Genomic DNA, 17309 nt, shown 5'->3' with positions numbered 1-17309 from the left:
ATATATATATATATATATATATATATATAGTGGGCAATTTTCAAAAAAGTTCATTTCCACAGGTAAAGCAGTGTCTTAACCATGGAGCTGGCTTTGAAAGCTACTCGCTATAAGAGCAATTTCAAAACTGTGCGCAGAGGGGTAAATCTTGTCTGTACCTTTCACATGCAGACTTCCACCTCAAATTTTCAAAGTGAATTTATATGCATAAGTTTGTTTTGAAAATCTGTGTGTAAATACCTGAGTACGCTCATCTACTCTTCAGAGGGGGCAACTTATCCGCATGCTTTTTAGAATAAAAAACTATGCGAGTAAAATCCCTGCACCACCCGGGACCCCTTTCTGCAGTTCGCATCACAGTGCATGCATATTTTCACCCCTATCAAGTCTCTGGTTATTATATAATAGCCAGGGTTTATGTGCACCAATGGTTTGAAAATCAGGCCCCATATATGTCTATAGTACGGGTGTGAAAAGCCTCTCCGAGAAGCATCAGCTGTTTAGATTATTACAAAGTTTGTCAGTAAAACATGGGGCATGCTGCTGGGTGCTGGATTAAGACTGAGAACTTGTATGCCCATCTACCCAGGCGGCTAGAGAACCAGAGAGGCAGATAACAAAACCTGACTTAGATAAGAAGCAATATCCCAACAAGTGCTCAAGCTTCTACAGCTGCAGAAGACTATAATAACTGAGCAGACAAGATGAGCCAACCGGTCTTTATCTATCATCATTTATGTCCAAGAAAAGGGACCTTGGTTTGTTTGTTTTTTGTTGTTACACAGTCAAATACAAATTTTTATATTATAACAGCAATCAGAAAACATACTTTGCTGAATTTGTCACAGATCGTAACCACTCGTAGCTTGGATTTCTATGTGAAAACCTTTCAGTCCCTCTCTAGAATGCCATGTGAAGCAATGCCATGTCCAGGAGCAACAAGTGAGAAAGTGAAGGCTAAGTAGAATTTCACAATGCCACAGTTTTCTCCCACCATTAAAAGTTCCTTTTCACAGGGTAAGAATGGAGGCAATATTGGTGGCATGATCGGATCACTCACAGGGCACTTAGCATGCAATTGGGCACTAGCAACTTTCATACATTCCAACATCACATTCTATCTCCTTCCCAAAGACAAGCAAACAGACAGCCAAACTACATTTTTGACACACTTAGAAAAAGTGTGGTATACTTAGAAAAGTACAAAGTATTACATTTCTGTGGCTTGCATACGTATTTCTCCAAATCTTCCACATTTTCTCTGACTGTAGATATAACCTGTGCATCTAGGCTAGCGCACAGTTTGCAGATGTAGTCCTGTGTTTCCTTAATGGTCCTGGATTTACCCACACCAACCGAGGCTGTCAGTCCAATTATCTAGGAAAGAAAAAAAGGTCTCGTTATTACAGAAAATGATACAGATCAAAAACATTCTGATGCCAATTTTCATAGCCATTTGGAAGCAGCTTTGAAAAACTGCGCATAAGTTACACCAATTTTTCAAAATCAAATTTACATGTCTAAGCCCACTTTGAAAATTATTCCACCAAGTCTACTCGCATACAATTACATCTGCTAGAATGACTGCAGAAATTTACCAAAGTAAATTTGTATGTATAATTTTGAAAATCGAAAAGTATGTATATACGTCCAAGCAACTCTGCCCCTGGGAACGTCTCTTCTCAGTCCAGGAAAACGTATGCATGGGCAGGACATACGCGAGTAGGTTTTCCTGCGTATCGAGCAGGCGAGTCTGTAAAAGGTGATTTCTGCGGTTTCAAGCACTGTTTAACCTGTAGAAAATACCTCGACAATTCTCCCTTTGTGAGTAGTTACTCAACTGTGTTAATTGTCTATCTGAAAATTGCCTTGCTTCGATCCGCCTAAAAGCACGAGGGGTGGGATAGGGGGAGGAATTCCTAGAGGCGTGTTTTGGGTGGCGACTGGAAAATAACTTGTGCAGTTTGTTTTTTGAAATCTGGCAGGTTATTTGCATTGAAAAACCTACCCGCACACAAAGCCAGTGCAAAAGTCCAAGGGGACAAAAGGTTTTACAACGAAAGTACGCACGTACTCTACCTTTGCAAAAAGTATATGCATACCTTACAGCAAAGAGACGGCTTGAAAACTGGCCTCCCTGAATGGCCGGCTAGCACCTGATTTATGTATTTCCAGCATAGTTATGATGACAGCACAAACAAAAGGAAACAGACTTACAGGCAAGCCTGTGAGCAGAGTTGCATGAGTAACGGAAATGGCAGCTGCTATTTCATTTTTACAGTGAATTTAATGCTTCTGAAAGATTCTGGACTAAGGACACTGGAAACAGAACTCTTTCAATTTAAACCACAGATGAGACACAGCAAAAGCAGCAGCGATGTAACCTTCCCCACAATGCCCTGGGAATGAGCCTCAACTCTGCTCCGAAGCAATCACCTTGATTGTCAAGCTTATGCCATCTTCAGCCTCTCTGCTGAGACTGACATTTACGGGCACCTTTTATCGGTAAACTGTGAAGAAGACTTTTATTTTAGTTCTGTAGACACTTGTCCACTGGGAATGGGAATGAAACCAGCAACTCATTTCACACAGGCCACCAAACAGCTTTCAGATGATAATGACACTCTGGTCACTTCTGACCCAAGACATTTGAATGACTGCAGGTACAGATTAAAATAGATTTGAATGACTTTTGGTGACAGTATAAAGAGACACCCAATCCCCTAAAACAGTGGTTCCCAACCCTGTCCTGGGACCCCCCCCCCCCCCCCAGCCAGTCAGGTTTTCAGGATATCCACAATGAATATGCATGAGAGAACATTTGCATGTTATGGAGGCAGTGCATCAAAGTTTCTCTCATGCATATTCATTGTGGATATCCTGAAAACCTGACTGGCTGGGGGGGTCCCAGGACAGGGTTGGGAACAACTGCCCTAAAACTAACCGAATCAAAAGTAAAATACACAGTATGGCCACGTTTTTAAAGGACTAGCTACATTCTCCAAAATGCCAATCTGCTTGTATCTTGGCTCAGGTGCTTCCTCCTCTTTTGAGCTTGTTCCCTTTTTTATTTTTTTCATAAATTTCAAAATTTGGTTTCACGGGTCTACAAATTCACTTTTCAGTTCTTTCAGCATTCTGGATGTATACCATTTGGTCCAAGTGACTTGCCATTCTTCAGTTTGTCAATTTGCCCTATTTTATATCTTTCATGTTCGCTGAAATTTGTTTCAGTTCCTTTGAATCATCACCTTTAAATATTTCTTCTGAAGCAAAGAATTTGTTTAGTCTCTTCGCTATGGCCTTGTCCTCCCTTTCTTCCCCTTTTACCCCTCGATCATGTAATTGTCCAACTGACTCCCACATAAGCTGCTACCTGGGTTGAGTTTTGGAGAGGGACAGCATTGTGGTTACTTAGATTCATAACAACAGGGGCAGCAAAGTCAGAGAAGCTAGTGAAAATCTGAAACAATAACATCTCTTCAAAGAAAAGAGAATCATGATAATTTAGTTGCCTGAAGCAGATTAGTCACATGGCATCAACCATTGCCTTTTCAGAAGTGTTACCTGTTCACGGAAAGGGGAAGGAGAGGCTAAGCCATATTGATAACTTCAATTTTTGGCTCAAATCCTGGTGTAAGGAACAACATTTTGGATATATTGGGGGCTGGGGCCGTGTATGGAACAATAAAAAGCTCTTTGTCAAAGATGGCTTACATCTATCTGTGGCAGGAAAAAGGATTCTAAGAGATAAATTCAAATCCTATGTCATAAGGCATTTAAACTAGATGCCAGGGGTGGCAGAAGGAAATTAGAATGTCACCCCCCAAACACAAATGAAAAGGAAAAGGGTGAAGTGGATAACCAAAGTCAGCTAAATAAGTCAAAAAAGGAGTCCAAGAAAAGCAGTAACCTGAACGAGAAAAGCTGGAAAGCTATGAGCACAAATGCTCATAGTTTGGGCAATAAAATCCCAGTTCTGCAAGCCCTAATGGTGGAAGCGGACTTGGACATTGTTGCTGTCATGGAGACGTAGTTCACGGAATCTCATGATTGGTATACAGCCATACTGGGCTATAACTTGTTAAGGAAAGACAGGGAGGACAGAAAAAGGGGAGGAATGGCTCTTTATGTCAAAAACAATATCCAAGCATGGGGCAAAGAAGCAGCATTATGGGCCGTCCTAAAAAAAAGATGGGACATCCATTTTTATTGGAGTGGTTTACAAGCCTCCAAATCAAATGGAAGAACTTGACAGAGATCTGGTTGAAGACATCCAAAAGATGGGAAAGAAGGGAGAAGTGGTGATTGTTGGAGATTTTAATCTGCTGGATGTAGACTGGAGAATCCCTTCTGCAGAATCTAACAGTAGTAGAGAGATAGTGGATGCCCTGCAAGGGGCTCTGTTCAAACAAATGGTAATGGAACCCATGACGAAGGGAGCTATACTCGATTTAGTGCTCACTAATGGAGATAATGTCTCTAATGTCCGGGTGGGTGCCCACCTCAGCACCAGTGATCAAATGCTTTGGTTTCATATCACAAATAGGATACAGAGAAGTCGCACGAAGACCCAAGTTTTGCAGTTCAAAAACACAGACATTGTTGAAATGGGGAAGTACCTGGAGGAAGAACTAGAAGTTTGGGAGAAAATGAGCGAGGTGGAACAGTGGGCCAAACTAAAAGGAGCAATTACCAAGGCAACTAATCTATATGTTATAAAAGTAAAGAAAAGCAAGAGAAAAATGAAACCTATCTGGTTCTCAAAGGAGGTGGCTGATAAAATAAAAGCTAAAAGAACAGTGTTTAAGAAATATAGCGGATCCCAAAGGGAGGATCACAAGGAAGAATATCTGGTGGAACTGAGGGAGACGAAGAAAGTAATCAAGAAAGCAAAAAGTCAAGCGGAAGAAATGATTGCCAAGGAGGTAAAGAGAGGTGACAAAACATATTTCAGATACATCAGAGAAAGGAGAAAAGTCCAAAGTGGTATAGTGAAATTGAAAGGTGAAAAGGATCAATGTATGGAGAGAGATGAAGAAATGGCAGAAATATTAAACGAATACTTCAGTTCGGTGTTCACTAAAGAGGACCCTGGAGAAGGACCGTCGCTAGTTAACAAGAAACTGGAGGGGAGTGGAGTAGATGAAACTCCGTTTACAGAAGATAATATATGGGAAGAGCTAGGACAACTGAAAGTGGACAAAGCCATGGGGCCTGATGAGATTCATCCCAGGATACTGAGGAAGCTCAGAGATGTGCTGGCGGGTCCGCTGAATGACCTGTTCAATAGATCCCTAGAAACAGGAGTGGTGCAGAGTGATTGGAGAAGAGCGGTGGTGGTCCCGCTTTACAAGAGTGGGAGCAGAGAGGAGGCTGGAAACTACAGGCCGGTTAGCCTCACCTCGATGGTGGGAAAAGTAATGGAGTCACTGCTGAAAAAGAATAGTGAACTACCTAGTCAGAAGAATTGCTAGACCAGAGGCAGCATGGATTCAAGAGGGGAAGGTCCTGTCAGACGAATCTGGCTGACTTTTTTGATTGGGTGACTAGGGAGTTGGATTGAGGAAAAGCGCTCAATGTCATCTACTTGGATTTCAGCAAAGCTTTTGATATGGTCCCGCACACGAGGCTTGTGAATAAAATGAGAAGCTTAGGAGTGAGTGCCAAGGTGGTGGCCTGGATTGCAAACTGGTTGACGGACAGATGACAATGTGTGATGGTAAATGGAACTTACTCTGAAGAGAGAGCGGTGTTAAGCGGAGTGCCACGAGGATCAGTGTTGGGACTGATCCTGTTCAATATCTTTGACAGCGACATTGCGGATGGGATAGAAGGTAAGGTTTGTATTTTTGTGGATGATACTAAGATCTGCAACAGAGTGGACACGCCGGAAGAAGTGGAGAGAATGAGATGGGATTTAAGGAAGCTGGAAGAGTGGTCGAAGATATGGCAGCTGAGATTCAATGCCAAGAAGTGCAGAGTCATGCATATGGGGTGTGGAAATCCAAAAGAACTGTATTTGATGAGGGGTGAAGGGCTGATGTGCACAGAGCAGGAGAGAGACCTTGGGGTGATAGTGTCTAACTATCTGAAGTCGGCAAAACAATGTGACAAGGCGATAACTAAATCCAGAAGAATACTGGGCTGCATAGAGAGAGGAATATCTAGTAAGAGAAAGGAAGTGATGATCCCCTTGTACAGGGCCTTAGTAAGGCCTCACCTGGAGTACTGTGTTCAGTTCTGGAGACCGTATCTCCAAAGGGACAGAGACAGGATGGAGGCGGTGCAGAGAAGGGCAAGCAAAAAGGTGGATGGGTCTTCATAAAATGACTTATGAGGAGGGATTGAAGACCCTAAATATGTATACCCTGGAGGAGAGGAGGAGCAGGGGTGATATGATACAGACCTTCAGATACTTGAAAGTTTTTAATGGTCAGCAACAAACCTTTTCCATTGGAAAAAAAAAATCAGTAGAACTAGGGTAGTGGATGCCCGGAATGCCCTTCCGGAGGAAGTGTTGAAGACTAAAACTATGAAGAATTTCAAAGGGGCATGGGATAAACACTGTGGATCCATAAAGGCTAGAGGATGGGAATGAAGAGAAGAGCCATGGGGGTGGCTTGCTGGAATGATTGCTACCCTTATTCAATAAGACTTTACATGGTTAATGCAACTCCAACATTGCTCTCTGCTTCAACGGGCAAGGGGAAATGTCTGAATGAAAATCCTCTTTTCCACAACAACAAGGACTGAACTACACAGTCTGGGTAAACAAATAAGAGTGGGGGTAGCTTGCTTATTGCGGCAGTTACTACCCTAAATCAATTAAGCCTGATACTTCACTTTGAATGCATATACAGTGTTGCTCTCTGCTTCAAATGCAGGGGGAAAATGTGGAAAAGAGGATTTACATTCAGACAACATCCAACAAGGCATTGATCTGTGCAGTCTGAGTAAACAAGCATCGGGGTAACTTGCTTGATGCAGCGGTTACTACCTTTAACCATTAAGCTTTATGCTCACTTTTTATGCAACTCCAACATTACTCTCTGCATCAATGGCAAGGGGTGGCAGGAAATTTGAATCCAAAGATGCATTTAAACACACTTTGTACAGCAGTATATAATTATTTTGTTGATTCATATATTCATGTGCAATTGTTGTGAGACTTCAAATATTACTGTACATTGTTTATATCTTTGAAAATACTGAAAAAACATTACATACAAAAAAAACCAGTTACCAACAAGGACCCTGAACTTGGACGGTGAAACAGATAAGTATGGGAAAATAAATGTGGGAGCTTGCTGGGTAGACTGGATGGGCTGTCATTTCTATGTTTCTATATTTAGCTTTCTTTTTTTGGCACTGATAGTGCTGCTTTTACCCCCTCAAGTCCCAACAGCATATATATTCATCATGATTGTTTCTGTCAGCCCAACAGTGAGTAGATTATATTCACATTTTACCATACTTCTGGAAAGCAGTGGGTACATCGCAGATTGCATATTTCATAGACTTTAGTAGAACTGAAGAACTCTGAAAACTTCACTAAACATAGGATAATCTCATTTTTGGGCAGCTGATTTCAGCCAGGAAAAAAAAACAAAAGAACCCAACTCTTTTTAGGCATTTTACAGGGCTGCAGAATAAAGTTCACAAGTCAGTTGTCATGCAATCTGGTTGGGGTTTTTAAAACATGTGAATTCCACCTCTTCAGATATTTCCCACACTATTATTTATTCACTTGAAATATCATAATTCCAATCATCAAAGCAGTTAAATGTTTGCTGTCATCAACCCTTCCCCTCAAAACTATCCTCAGTGATCACAGATCCCAACGCTCAATCCCCACAGTCACTCTGGCACACTACAGAACATACCCTGCATATGTTCTAACACCTGCAGTTTTGATCACACAACTTTTTATGGCAATGAATTTCAGAGCTTAATTATACATGGAGTAAAAAAAAAATATTTTATCCTATTTGTTTTAAAAGTACCACTTAGAAAATTCATTGCTTGTCACCTACACTTTGTGGGCTGGAGTTTAAAAGGGTAATGCACGCCGGGCCTATTTTTAAAATGCCCGGCGACACACATAAAGCCCCGGGACGCATGTAAGTCCTGGGGCTTGCAAAAAAGGGTGGGGAGAGGGCGGGGGCGTAGGATAGCTGGGGCGAGGCAGGCTCCCGGCACAAACAGCCATATTTGCCGCTGTGCCAGGGATCACGCGCCAGCAGTTGGGCGCGCTGCCCAGGGCTGAAGTAAGTTTTGTGATAAAAAAAGAAATCAAAGGTAGGGGGGAAAGGGCAGGAGAGACAGAGGAAGGAAAGGCCCCTCTGAGGCCGCTCCGATTTCAGAACTGCCTGGGAGGGAACTGGGGAAGGCAGTGCGGCTTGGCACGGGCAAGGTGCACAATTGTGCATCCCCTTGCGCGCGCTGACCCCCGATTTTATAACAAAGAACTAGAGTTAAGTAGTAGAGATGTGCTTCGTTGTTCGCCCGAAGTAGGAAATTGCCCGAAATTTCCTACTTCGGGTTTTTTTCGGAGGCCCGAAACCCGAAAAGAATTTTCCCCGACTTTCGGGGAAATTTCGGTTTTCGGGTTTGCCTGGGGGAGGGGCACACATTTTTTTTTTTTTTTTTTTTTTTTTTTTTTTTAAATTAAAACCCACCCCAAACCACCCCAAACATTTACCTTAACTATAGTTCACCATCCCCCCCCCCATCCCGATCCCTCCCCAAGACTTACAAAGTAGATCCCTGGTGGTCCAGTGGGGTCCCGGGATCCATTTGCCCTCCTCCGTGCCCATGTTTCTGCAGCCGTGCTCTTTAAAATGGTGACGCGCAGCCTCTGAACACCATGTCACAGGGGCTACCGGCGCCATTGGTCAGCCCCTGTCACATGGCCATCGGCGCCATCTTGTGCTCCTGTCATGTGACTGGAGCTGACCAATGGCGCCGAAAGCCTCTGTGACATAATATGGGCAAAGGCTATCGGCGCCATTTTGATTACTGGCAGCCGACAACGAAATGGCTCCCGGACCCCCGCTGGACCCCCAGAGATTATTGGCAAGCCTTGGGGGGGTCAGGAGCCCCCCTTCTGACCCCCCCAAGGCTTGCCAATAATCTCTGGGGGTCCAGCGGGGGTCCGGGAGCCATTTCGTTGTCGGCTGCCAGTAATCAAAATGGCGCCGATAGCCTTTGCCCATATTATGTCACAGAGGCTTTCGGCGCCATTGGTCAGCTCCAGTCACATGACAGGAGCACAAGATGGCGCTGATGGCCATGTGACAGGGGCTGACCAATGGCGCCGGTAGCCCCTGTGACATGGTGTTCAGAGGCTGCGCGTCACCATTTTAAAGAGCACGGCTGCAGAAACATGGGCACGGAGGAGGTCAAATGGATCCCGGGACCCCTCTGGACCACCAGGGATCTACTTTGTAAGTCTTGGGGAGGGATCGGGATGGTGGGGGTGGTGGTAGTGATAGATATGTAAAAAAAGAATTTTAAATGCTTGGGGTGGTTTTTTTTAAAGATTCCTTTGCCGTTTCGTTTTTTGGCCTGGTTTCGGGTTTCCTCATTTCGTTTTTTCAAAAAACGAGACGAGGAAACCCGAAATTTACCACGAAGTATCCGAGTCAAAAAACGACCCGGCAGGAAAAAACGAAGCACATCTCTATTAAGTAGTACTATATCTTATAACTGAGTAAGAGGAAACTGGACATGACTTATAACACCCACCAAATAATATTTATTGTGAAATTACATTACAGTATTTTAATGGCACCTGTTTAAGAGTTAGAATTCCAGACACTTTATACAACATATAGTTTTTGTGCCCTATTGTGAACCGTTGTGATGGCACCCGCTTAACAACGGTATAGAAAAGATTTTAAATAAATAAATAAATAAATCAGGCGTACATATGCGCGTGCCGGGTAGTGCGCGCACATGTACGCCGCGCGTGCTTATAAATCCACCCCTATATTTTTTGCAAGAATAAACAACCGATTTGCATTACACATTCCACTCCACTTGTTTTATAGACCTCAGCCATCTCTTCTCCAAGCTGAAGAGTCCTAACCTCTTTAGCCTTTCCTCATAGGGGAATCAATCCATCCCCTTTATCATTTTGGTTGCCCTTCTTTGTACCTTTTCTAGTTCTGCTATAAGGTTTTTGAGATGTGGTGACAAGAACTGCATACAATGTTCAAGATGAGCTTGCACCATGTAGGTATAACAGAGGCATTATGATATTCTCTGTTTTATTTTCCATTCTTTTCCTAATAATTCCTAGCATTCTATTTTTTTCTTGGCTGCCACTGCACACTAAACAGAGGATTTTAACATATTAACCATGCTGATGCCTAGCTTCTTTTCCTAAGTGGTGATGCCTAATGTAAAACCTTGCATTGTGTATCTATAATCTGGGTTGTTATTCCCTCACTTGTTCACTCTACATTTCATTTGTCATTTGGATGTCCAGTCTCACAACGTCCTCTTGCAACTTAAGAACTCTGAATAATTTTGTGTCATCTGCAAATTTGATCACCTCACTCAGGGGCGGATTTTAAAAGCCCTGCTCGCGTAAATCTGCCCGGATTTACGCGAGCAGGGCCTTGCGCGCCGGCGCGCCTATTTTCCATAGGCCCGCTGGCGCGCGCAGAGCCCCGGGACTCGCGTAAGTCCCGGGGTTTTTAGAGGGGGCGGGATGCGGCGTTTCAGGGGCGGCCCCGGGGGCGTGGCCACACCCTCCGGAACCGCCCCCGGATCGCGTCTCCGCTCGCCAGCAGCCCGCTGGCGCGCGTGGATTTACGTCTCCCTCCGGGAGGCGTAAATCCAGGGATAAAGGTAGGGGGGGTTTAGATAGGGCCGGAGGGGGGGTGGGTTAGGTAGAGGAAGGGAGGGGAAGGTGAGGGGAGGGCGAAAGGGAGTTCCCTCCGAGGCCGCTCCGATTTCGGAGCGGCCTTGGAGGGAACGGAGACAGGCTGCGCGGCTCGGCGCGCACCGGCTGCCCAAAATCGGCAGCCTTGCGCGCGCTGATCCAGGATTTTAGCGGCTACGCGCGTATCTACTAAAATCCAGCATACTTTTGTTTGCGCCTGGTGCGCCAACAAAAGTACACGCTCGCGCTGTTTTATAAAATCTACCCCTCAATGTTTTCATTTTGTGGTCATTTATAAATATACTAAAGAGCACTAGTCCCAGTAGAGATTCCTGGAACACTCCACTATTTACCTTTCTCTACTGAGCATTGGATTGAAAGATATCTTTCTGTATGATGTGAAAAACAAGTTTATTTGGTTTTAAACTGCAATGAAAAAATACTTAAAAATGTCTTTATATGAAGGGCTGATTAATAATGACTGATGATTATTTATAAAGCCGAGTGATAAATGTATAATACATATACTGATGATGCCTAGTATGAAGGTCATTTTTACTTGCATCGGAGTGATTCATAAAGGTGTAATTATTGTGCTTTCTAATAATGAAGATAGATCTGAGATAAGGTCTAATTTACTTTATGTATATATCAATCCACTTATCCTCAACATTAATTACACATCCATGCTTGATAAACTCTTGACCTTTAAAGTGGCTCCTTTTAGTTTTTTCCTAACCATTTTCCTCATTTTATCATAGTCTCCTTTAGGAAAGTTAAATCCTATCATAGTAGATTTTCTTAGTGCACTCCCTCCAGTTTTAAGTCAAATTTGATCATGTTAGGATCACTGTTCTCAAGTGTCCCCCAACACTGTCACCTCTCGCACCAATGCGTATATTCCACTAAGGACTAGATCTAAAATAGCTCCTCTTCTTGTTGGTTCCTGTACCAGCTGCTCCAAGAAGCAGTCATTTGTTTTATTTAGAAATGTGATATTTCCTCAATCAATACTGGGGTATTGAAATCACTCATTATTACTGTGATGCTAATGTTGTTAGTTTTCCTAATTTCTGTTAGCATGTCATCATGTCTGTTCATTCTGGCCAGGTGGACAGTAGTACACCCCCCACTGCTATTCTATTCCCTTTCTCACATGGAATTTCTATCTATAAAGATTATTCAGTGCATTTGGTTTTCTGCAGAACTTTTATTATGGACTCAATGCCCTCTTTAACTTATAGCGCCACCCATCCACCAATTTGATTCATCCTATCACTGCAATATAATTTGTATCCTGGTATCAGAGTCCCTGTGGTTATCCTCCTTCCACCAAATCTCTGAAATGTCAATTATTTCTACCTATTCATTCTAACTCTCCCATCTTATTTTTTTAGACTTCTAGCATTTGTATACAGATATTCAAAGCATGCTTTTTGTTTGTATTAACAACCTGCTTATCAGCTGACAGGCGTAATTTGGAAGCTTTCAGCTATCTTTTCTTTACTTAATTTTACCTGGGCTTTTAGCATTTATTTGCAACCTCACTATTGAGATACCCCTAACTTACCCTACTTTGTTAGTATCCTTCAAAGATATCTCATTACAAATGATGCACTTCTTACCGAATGTTGGCTTTCCCTCATCATCCAGTTTAAAAGCTGCTTTATCTTCTTTTTAAAAGGTTAGTTCCAGCAGCCTGGTTGCACCATCATTAAGATAGAGCTTTCTTTTTGTAAAGGCCCCCCCCCCCCCCCCCCACCCTGTCCACAAAATATTATCCAGTTCCCAACAAACTTAAAACCTTTTTCCCTGCACAATCTCATCCATTCATTTAGATTTCCGGAGCTCTGCCTGCCTCTGAAATCTTTCTGAGAATGCTACCCTGGAAGTTCTGGATTTTGACTTTGTACCTAAAAATCTAGATTTGGCTTCCAGAACCTCCCTCCTATATCTTCCTATGTCAGGTACCCACATGTACATAGACAGCTGGTTCCTGCCCAGCACCATCTAAAACATTTAGGTGAAACATGATGTGTGACACCTTCACACCAGGCAGGCAAGTTAGCAAGCGATCCTCATGTCCACCAATCACTCAGCTATCTACATTTCTAATGATCAAATAACTAACTGTAAGGGCCATCCTAACCCTTTCCTTCTTGCATGTGCCCCTGGAGACATCCTCAGTGTAAGAGGATACTACATCATTTTGACAGCAGGTCCTAACTACAGGTGTTGCGTTCATGCCTGCTCTTGCCCTCGCTCCACCCTCTCTACCTCTGAGGCAACTCCCTTCGGGTCTGATGGACAGTTGCTGCTGCGGCTTCTCCTCGCCGTTTCTTCCCAGAGTCCCCGGGCTGGCCTGACGCTGCGGATCCGCCATGTTCCTGACGACGTAGGGCGCACACTCCGAAGTTTGTACCAGCAAGGGTGCGAACCTCGGGGGCGTCCCTCTGTAGTGACGTCATCCGCTTTCAACATAAAAGGTCTTACGCTTACGAACTGAGTTAGCAAGGGATTGATTGCGGGGATCATCTCGACCCGCTTTATTCTCCGCTGCTCTGCCTCCTCGAACTTACCAGGGGTACCCGCTCCTCGGGGGCCCCGCTCTCTCCTCTTGTTTTCAGATTGCTAAGACGGGATCCGGTACTCGCTCCTCGAGGGCCTGTGTCCCTGAACGCTCAGAAGACTCCCTATTGCTTGGAAGCGATCGCAGACGTGAACATTGTGAGTTTCTATTCCAGTTGCATATAGGAACTGGTACTCGCTCCTCGAGGGCCTATGTTCCTAGAACTCTGAAGATTCTCTTCTGTCTAAGACGCTATCACAGGTATGGAGATCGTGAGTTATTATTACAGATTACATATAGGAACAGGTACTCGCTCCTCGAGGGACCATGTACCTAAAACCCTCCGAAGATTCTATACTATTTCAGAAGCTATTTCATATACAGATATTGAGAGTTATTATTTCAGTTTGCATATAGGAACCAGTACTCACCTAGAGGCTCCTGTTCCTGAATATTCTAACTATTCTCTATTGCCTAGAAACCATTACAGAGATAGATAACTGTGAGTTACCATCACTCTCTTAGAGCTGTCCCTGGAACCAGGTACTCGCTCCTCGAGGGCCTAACTCTCTCCAGCTACTTATGTAGCATAACAAGAGACTTGAAAATTCCTTCTGTTATATTACTGTTTTATGATAGTTTGTTAAGTAATAATAAAAAGTAGATTACATTGATTTTTGCTCATTTCCTACTAATTCTTTTTCACTGCATTTCTAACAAGGAAACGTGAAAAACATTCGGCCTGTGAAATGCAGTCTTTTGCAAGAAACTTGGTACTGAAGGGGTTAAGAAGTGAGGCAGCACAGTTCCTAGCTAAGCAGCACTTTTTCCACATCATCTTTAATTACCAGTTCCTGATGCTCCAAAAGGAAATGACAGGTACCAGGAAGTGGATGGTTCTCCGACGCTCGGGATTGCCAGTCCTCTCTCCCCTCCTCCCGAAGCAAGCAACGAAAGTGGAAAAAAGCGAAAAAAAAAAAAAAAAAAAGTAGCAAGAGAGAGAGGGGAGAGAGGATGGGCAATCCTACGCTAGGGATTGCCAGTCCTCTCTCCCCTCCTCCCGAAGCAAGGCACGAAAAGCAACCTTGCTTCGGGAGGAGGGGAGAGAGGACTGGCAGTGTAAAGCAATGAAGCGACTTACTTTTTTTGCAGCCCCCCTCCGAAGACGGACATCGGCGAAGACTACCGCGGCTCCCCTGCCTCCAGCTGCCCGCAAAGATGGACGCATCGCACGGGCGAAAGCGGCCCCTGTGCGTGCAATTGGGCCGCTCAAGACGTGGCGTCACATGCCGTGATGCCAAATATCGTGACGTCACGCCTTGAGCGGCCCAATTGCACGCACAGGGGCCGCTTTCGCCCGTGCAAGCATCCATCTTCACCTCCGGGAGGCAGGGGAGCCGCGATCCGTCTCCGCCGATGTCCGTCTCCGGAGGAGGGCTGCAAAAAAAGTAAGTCGCTTCGTTGCTTTACACTGCCAGTCCTCTCTCCCCTCCTCCCGAAGCAAGGCTGTTTTTCGTGCCTTGCTTCGGGAGGAAGGGAGAGAGGACTGGCAATCCCGAGCATAGGATTGCCCGTCCTCTCTCCCCTCTCTCTCTTGCAACTTTTTTTTTTCGCTTTTTCGCTTTTTTCCGTTTTCGTTGCTTCGGGAGGAGGGGAGAGGACTGGGGCTGCCCCGGAGACCAGCACCCATGGACGCGGCCAGGGCAGGTGAGCGGGGGCTGGGGGAAAGTTTGCCGCCTACCCTTACCCCTGTCTCTAATGCAGGTTAAACATGCGGCAAAACGGCAGGGTAAAAAAGCGATAGTCGGGGCGCGCGTTACTGTATGGGAGGGAATAGCTAATTCGATCGTTTACATGTAATATACATGCCGTTGGCGGAAGGGGTTACCCGGTGATTTAAGGACGCGGTAAGAGTAGGTTAAAGGGGATAGTGTATCGCGGGTTGGACTAACGTGGCCGAAAGGTGGGTAGAAAGCGGGTTAGGAGCAGGGTAACCACGGCCGCACTTTACTGTATTGACCTGTTAGTAATGACGGCAGATAAGGACCAATGGTCTATCCAGTCAGTCCAGCAAGTTGCTTATAGTTGTAACTGCTGCTCCATGCAGGTTATCCCTATGCACCCTTTTTGTTTATTTCCAACCTCTAGCCTCTAAGGATCTGCAGTGTTTATCCTATGCCCTTCTTTATTCATTTACTGTTTCCATCCTCACCTCTTCTTCTGAGACGGCATTCCAAGCATCCACCACCCTTCTCAGTAAAGAAATATTTCCTGATGTTGGTTCTGAGTTGTACCCCCTGGAGTTTCATTTTGTGACCCCTAGTTCTACTGTTTCCTTTCCAATGGAAAAGGTTTGAAGTTCATGCATCATTAAAACCTTCCAGGTATCTGAAAGTCTGTATCATATCTCCCCTGCACCTCCTCTCCTTCAGGGTATACGTTTAGGTTCTTCAACCTCTGCTCATAAGTCTTACGATAAGACTCCACACCATTCTGGTCACCCTTCTCTGGACCACTTCCATCCTGTCTATATCCTTTTTGAGATGCAGTTTCCAGAACTGAACACAGTATTCCAGGTAAGGTCTCATCAGGGACCTTTGCAAGGGCATTATCACCTCCTTTTTCTTACTAGCTATTCCTCTCTCTATGCTATCCAGCATCTTTCTGGTTTTAGCTATTGCCTTGTCACATTACTTCGTTGCCTTCAGATCTCCAGACACTATTACCTCAAGGTCTCTCTCTTTGGGGGGTACTAAGTGAATATACAGGGCACTTTTGTTAAAATGAAAGATGAAAGCAAGAGGCACAAGACACTAGATGCTTTTCACTAAACGGAAACTTCATTTTTCAGCTGATTCCATTTAGATGTGGAATGTTACCTGAGGCAATTCTGCGGCAGTTGAGCTAAGTTTCATGTCCAAATAGTTGCACATTAAAACATTGTAAGGGTGATTTTTAGTTGTGTTGTGGCACTCATCAAATATCAGCATGGAGAACATGGAGAGAGATGAAACCGATCCATTTTTGAGATTATTCACAAGAATCTGTGGCGTCAACACAATGATGTCACTCTCGGAAACAACTGCTCCCACTGGGATTGACTCGCTTGTTTCTCCAGAAATCCCTGTTACAGTGTACCTGAAAGACAGCAGAAAGGTGCCGCTATTTCAGCATCCGTGAGAATATACTCCAGTGCACACTGTGTAGGAGTAAAGGCATAGATAACTGATTTGTGGTCTATTTTGCATCACACCATATGCAAATGCACAATAAAAAAATAGATTTAAGTAAACCTGATGACAAAAAGCAGTCTGGAGATCAAAGAATGAAACAAAGTGAAAAGAAAGCAAAGATTTGCAATGTATACATCTTCTTGTGCATTTATCCATGAAGCTAGAGGAAAACAGAGAGAAAAGCTGTACCATTTCCAGGTATTTTGTGAAGTAACATGAAATCCTGCACCTCTGTAGTATATCTACCATACCACAGAAGCATTAATTGCCAGGACTCAAACAGAAACAACCCTATCAATCAGGCGATACAGAATGGTGTGCTCGACCGAGCGTTTTAGACGTGTTATTATTATCCTTTATACTGTAAGGGGTAATAGTGCATGAAAAACGCGCAGCCAAACACCCCGAAACTAATAGCGCTCATCACATGCAAATGCATGTTGATGAGCCTATTAATTATTACCCCGGAATACTGAAAGTAAAATGTGTGGCCAAGCCGCACATTTTACTCTCAGAAATTAACACCCTGCATGCACTGCAAAACTAGAGAGCTAAAAACAAGACATACATATCCTCCTACACTAAGCAAAGTACAAACATAGAAGAAATGCAC

The 17309-nt window shown here is 44.0% G+C and overlaps 1 protein-coding gene across 1 annotated transcript in view; it reads right to left on the bottom strand.

Annotated features, from left to right (window-relative positions):
- The window catches only part of DDX58 (DExD/H-box helicase 58), a 143994-nt gene that overhangs the window by 81549 nt on the left and 45136 nt on the right, over window positions 1–17309 (bottom strand). The window contains 2 exon segments of the mRNA XM_029615745.1: window positions 1215–1377; window positions 16343–16601. Of these exon segments, the coding sequence (XP_029471605.1) occupies window positions 1215–1377; window positions 16343–16601 (422 nt within the window).

This window comes from Rhinatrema bivittatum, chromosome 1, assembly GCF_901001135.1.
Source record: "Rhinatrema bivittatum chromosome 1, aRhiBiv1.1, whole genome shotgun sequence".
Classification (NCBI taxonomy): Eukaryota; Metazoa; Chordata; class Amphibia; order Gymnophiona; family Rhinatrematidae; genus Rhinatrema; species Rhinatrema bivittatum.
The sequence above is the reverse complement of the archived record's forward strand: the minus strand, read 5'-3'. Positions and strand labels throughout refer to the sequence as shown.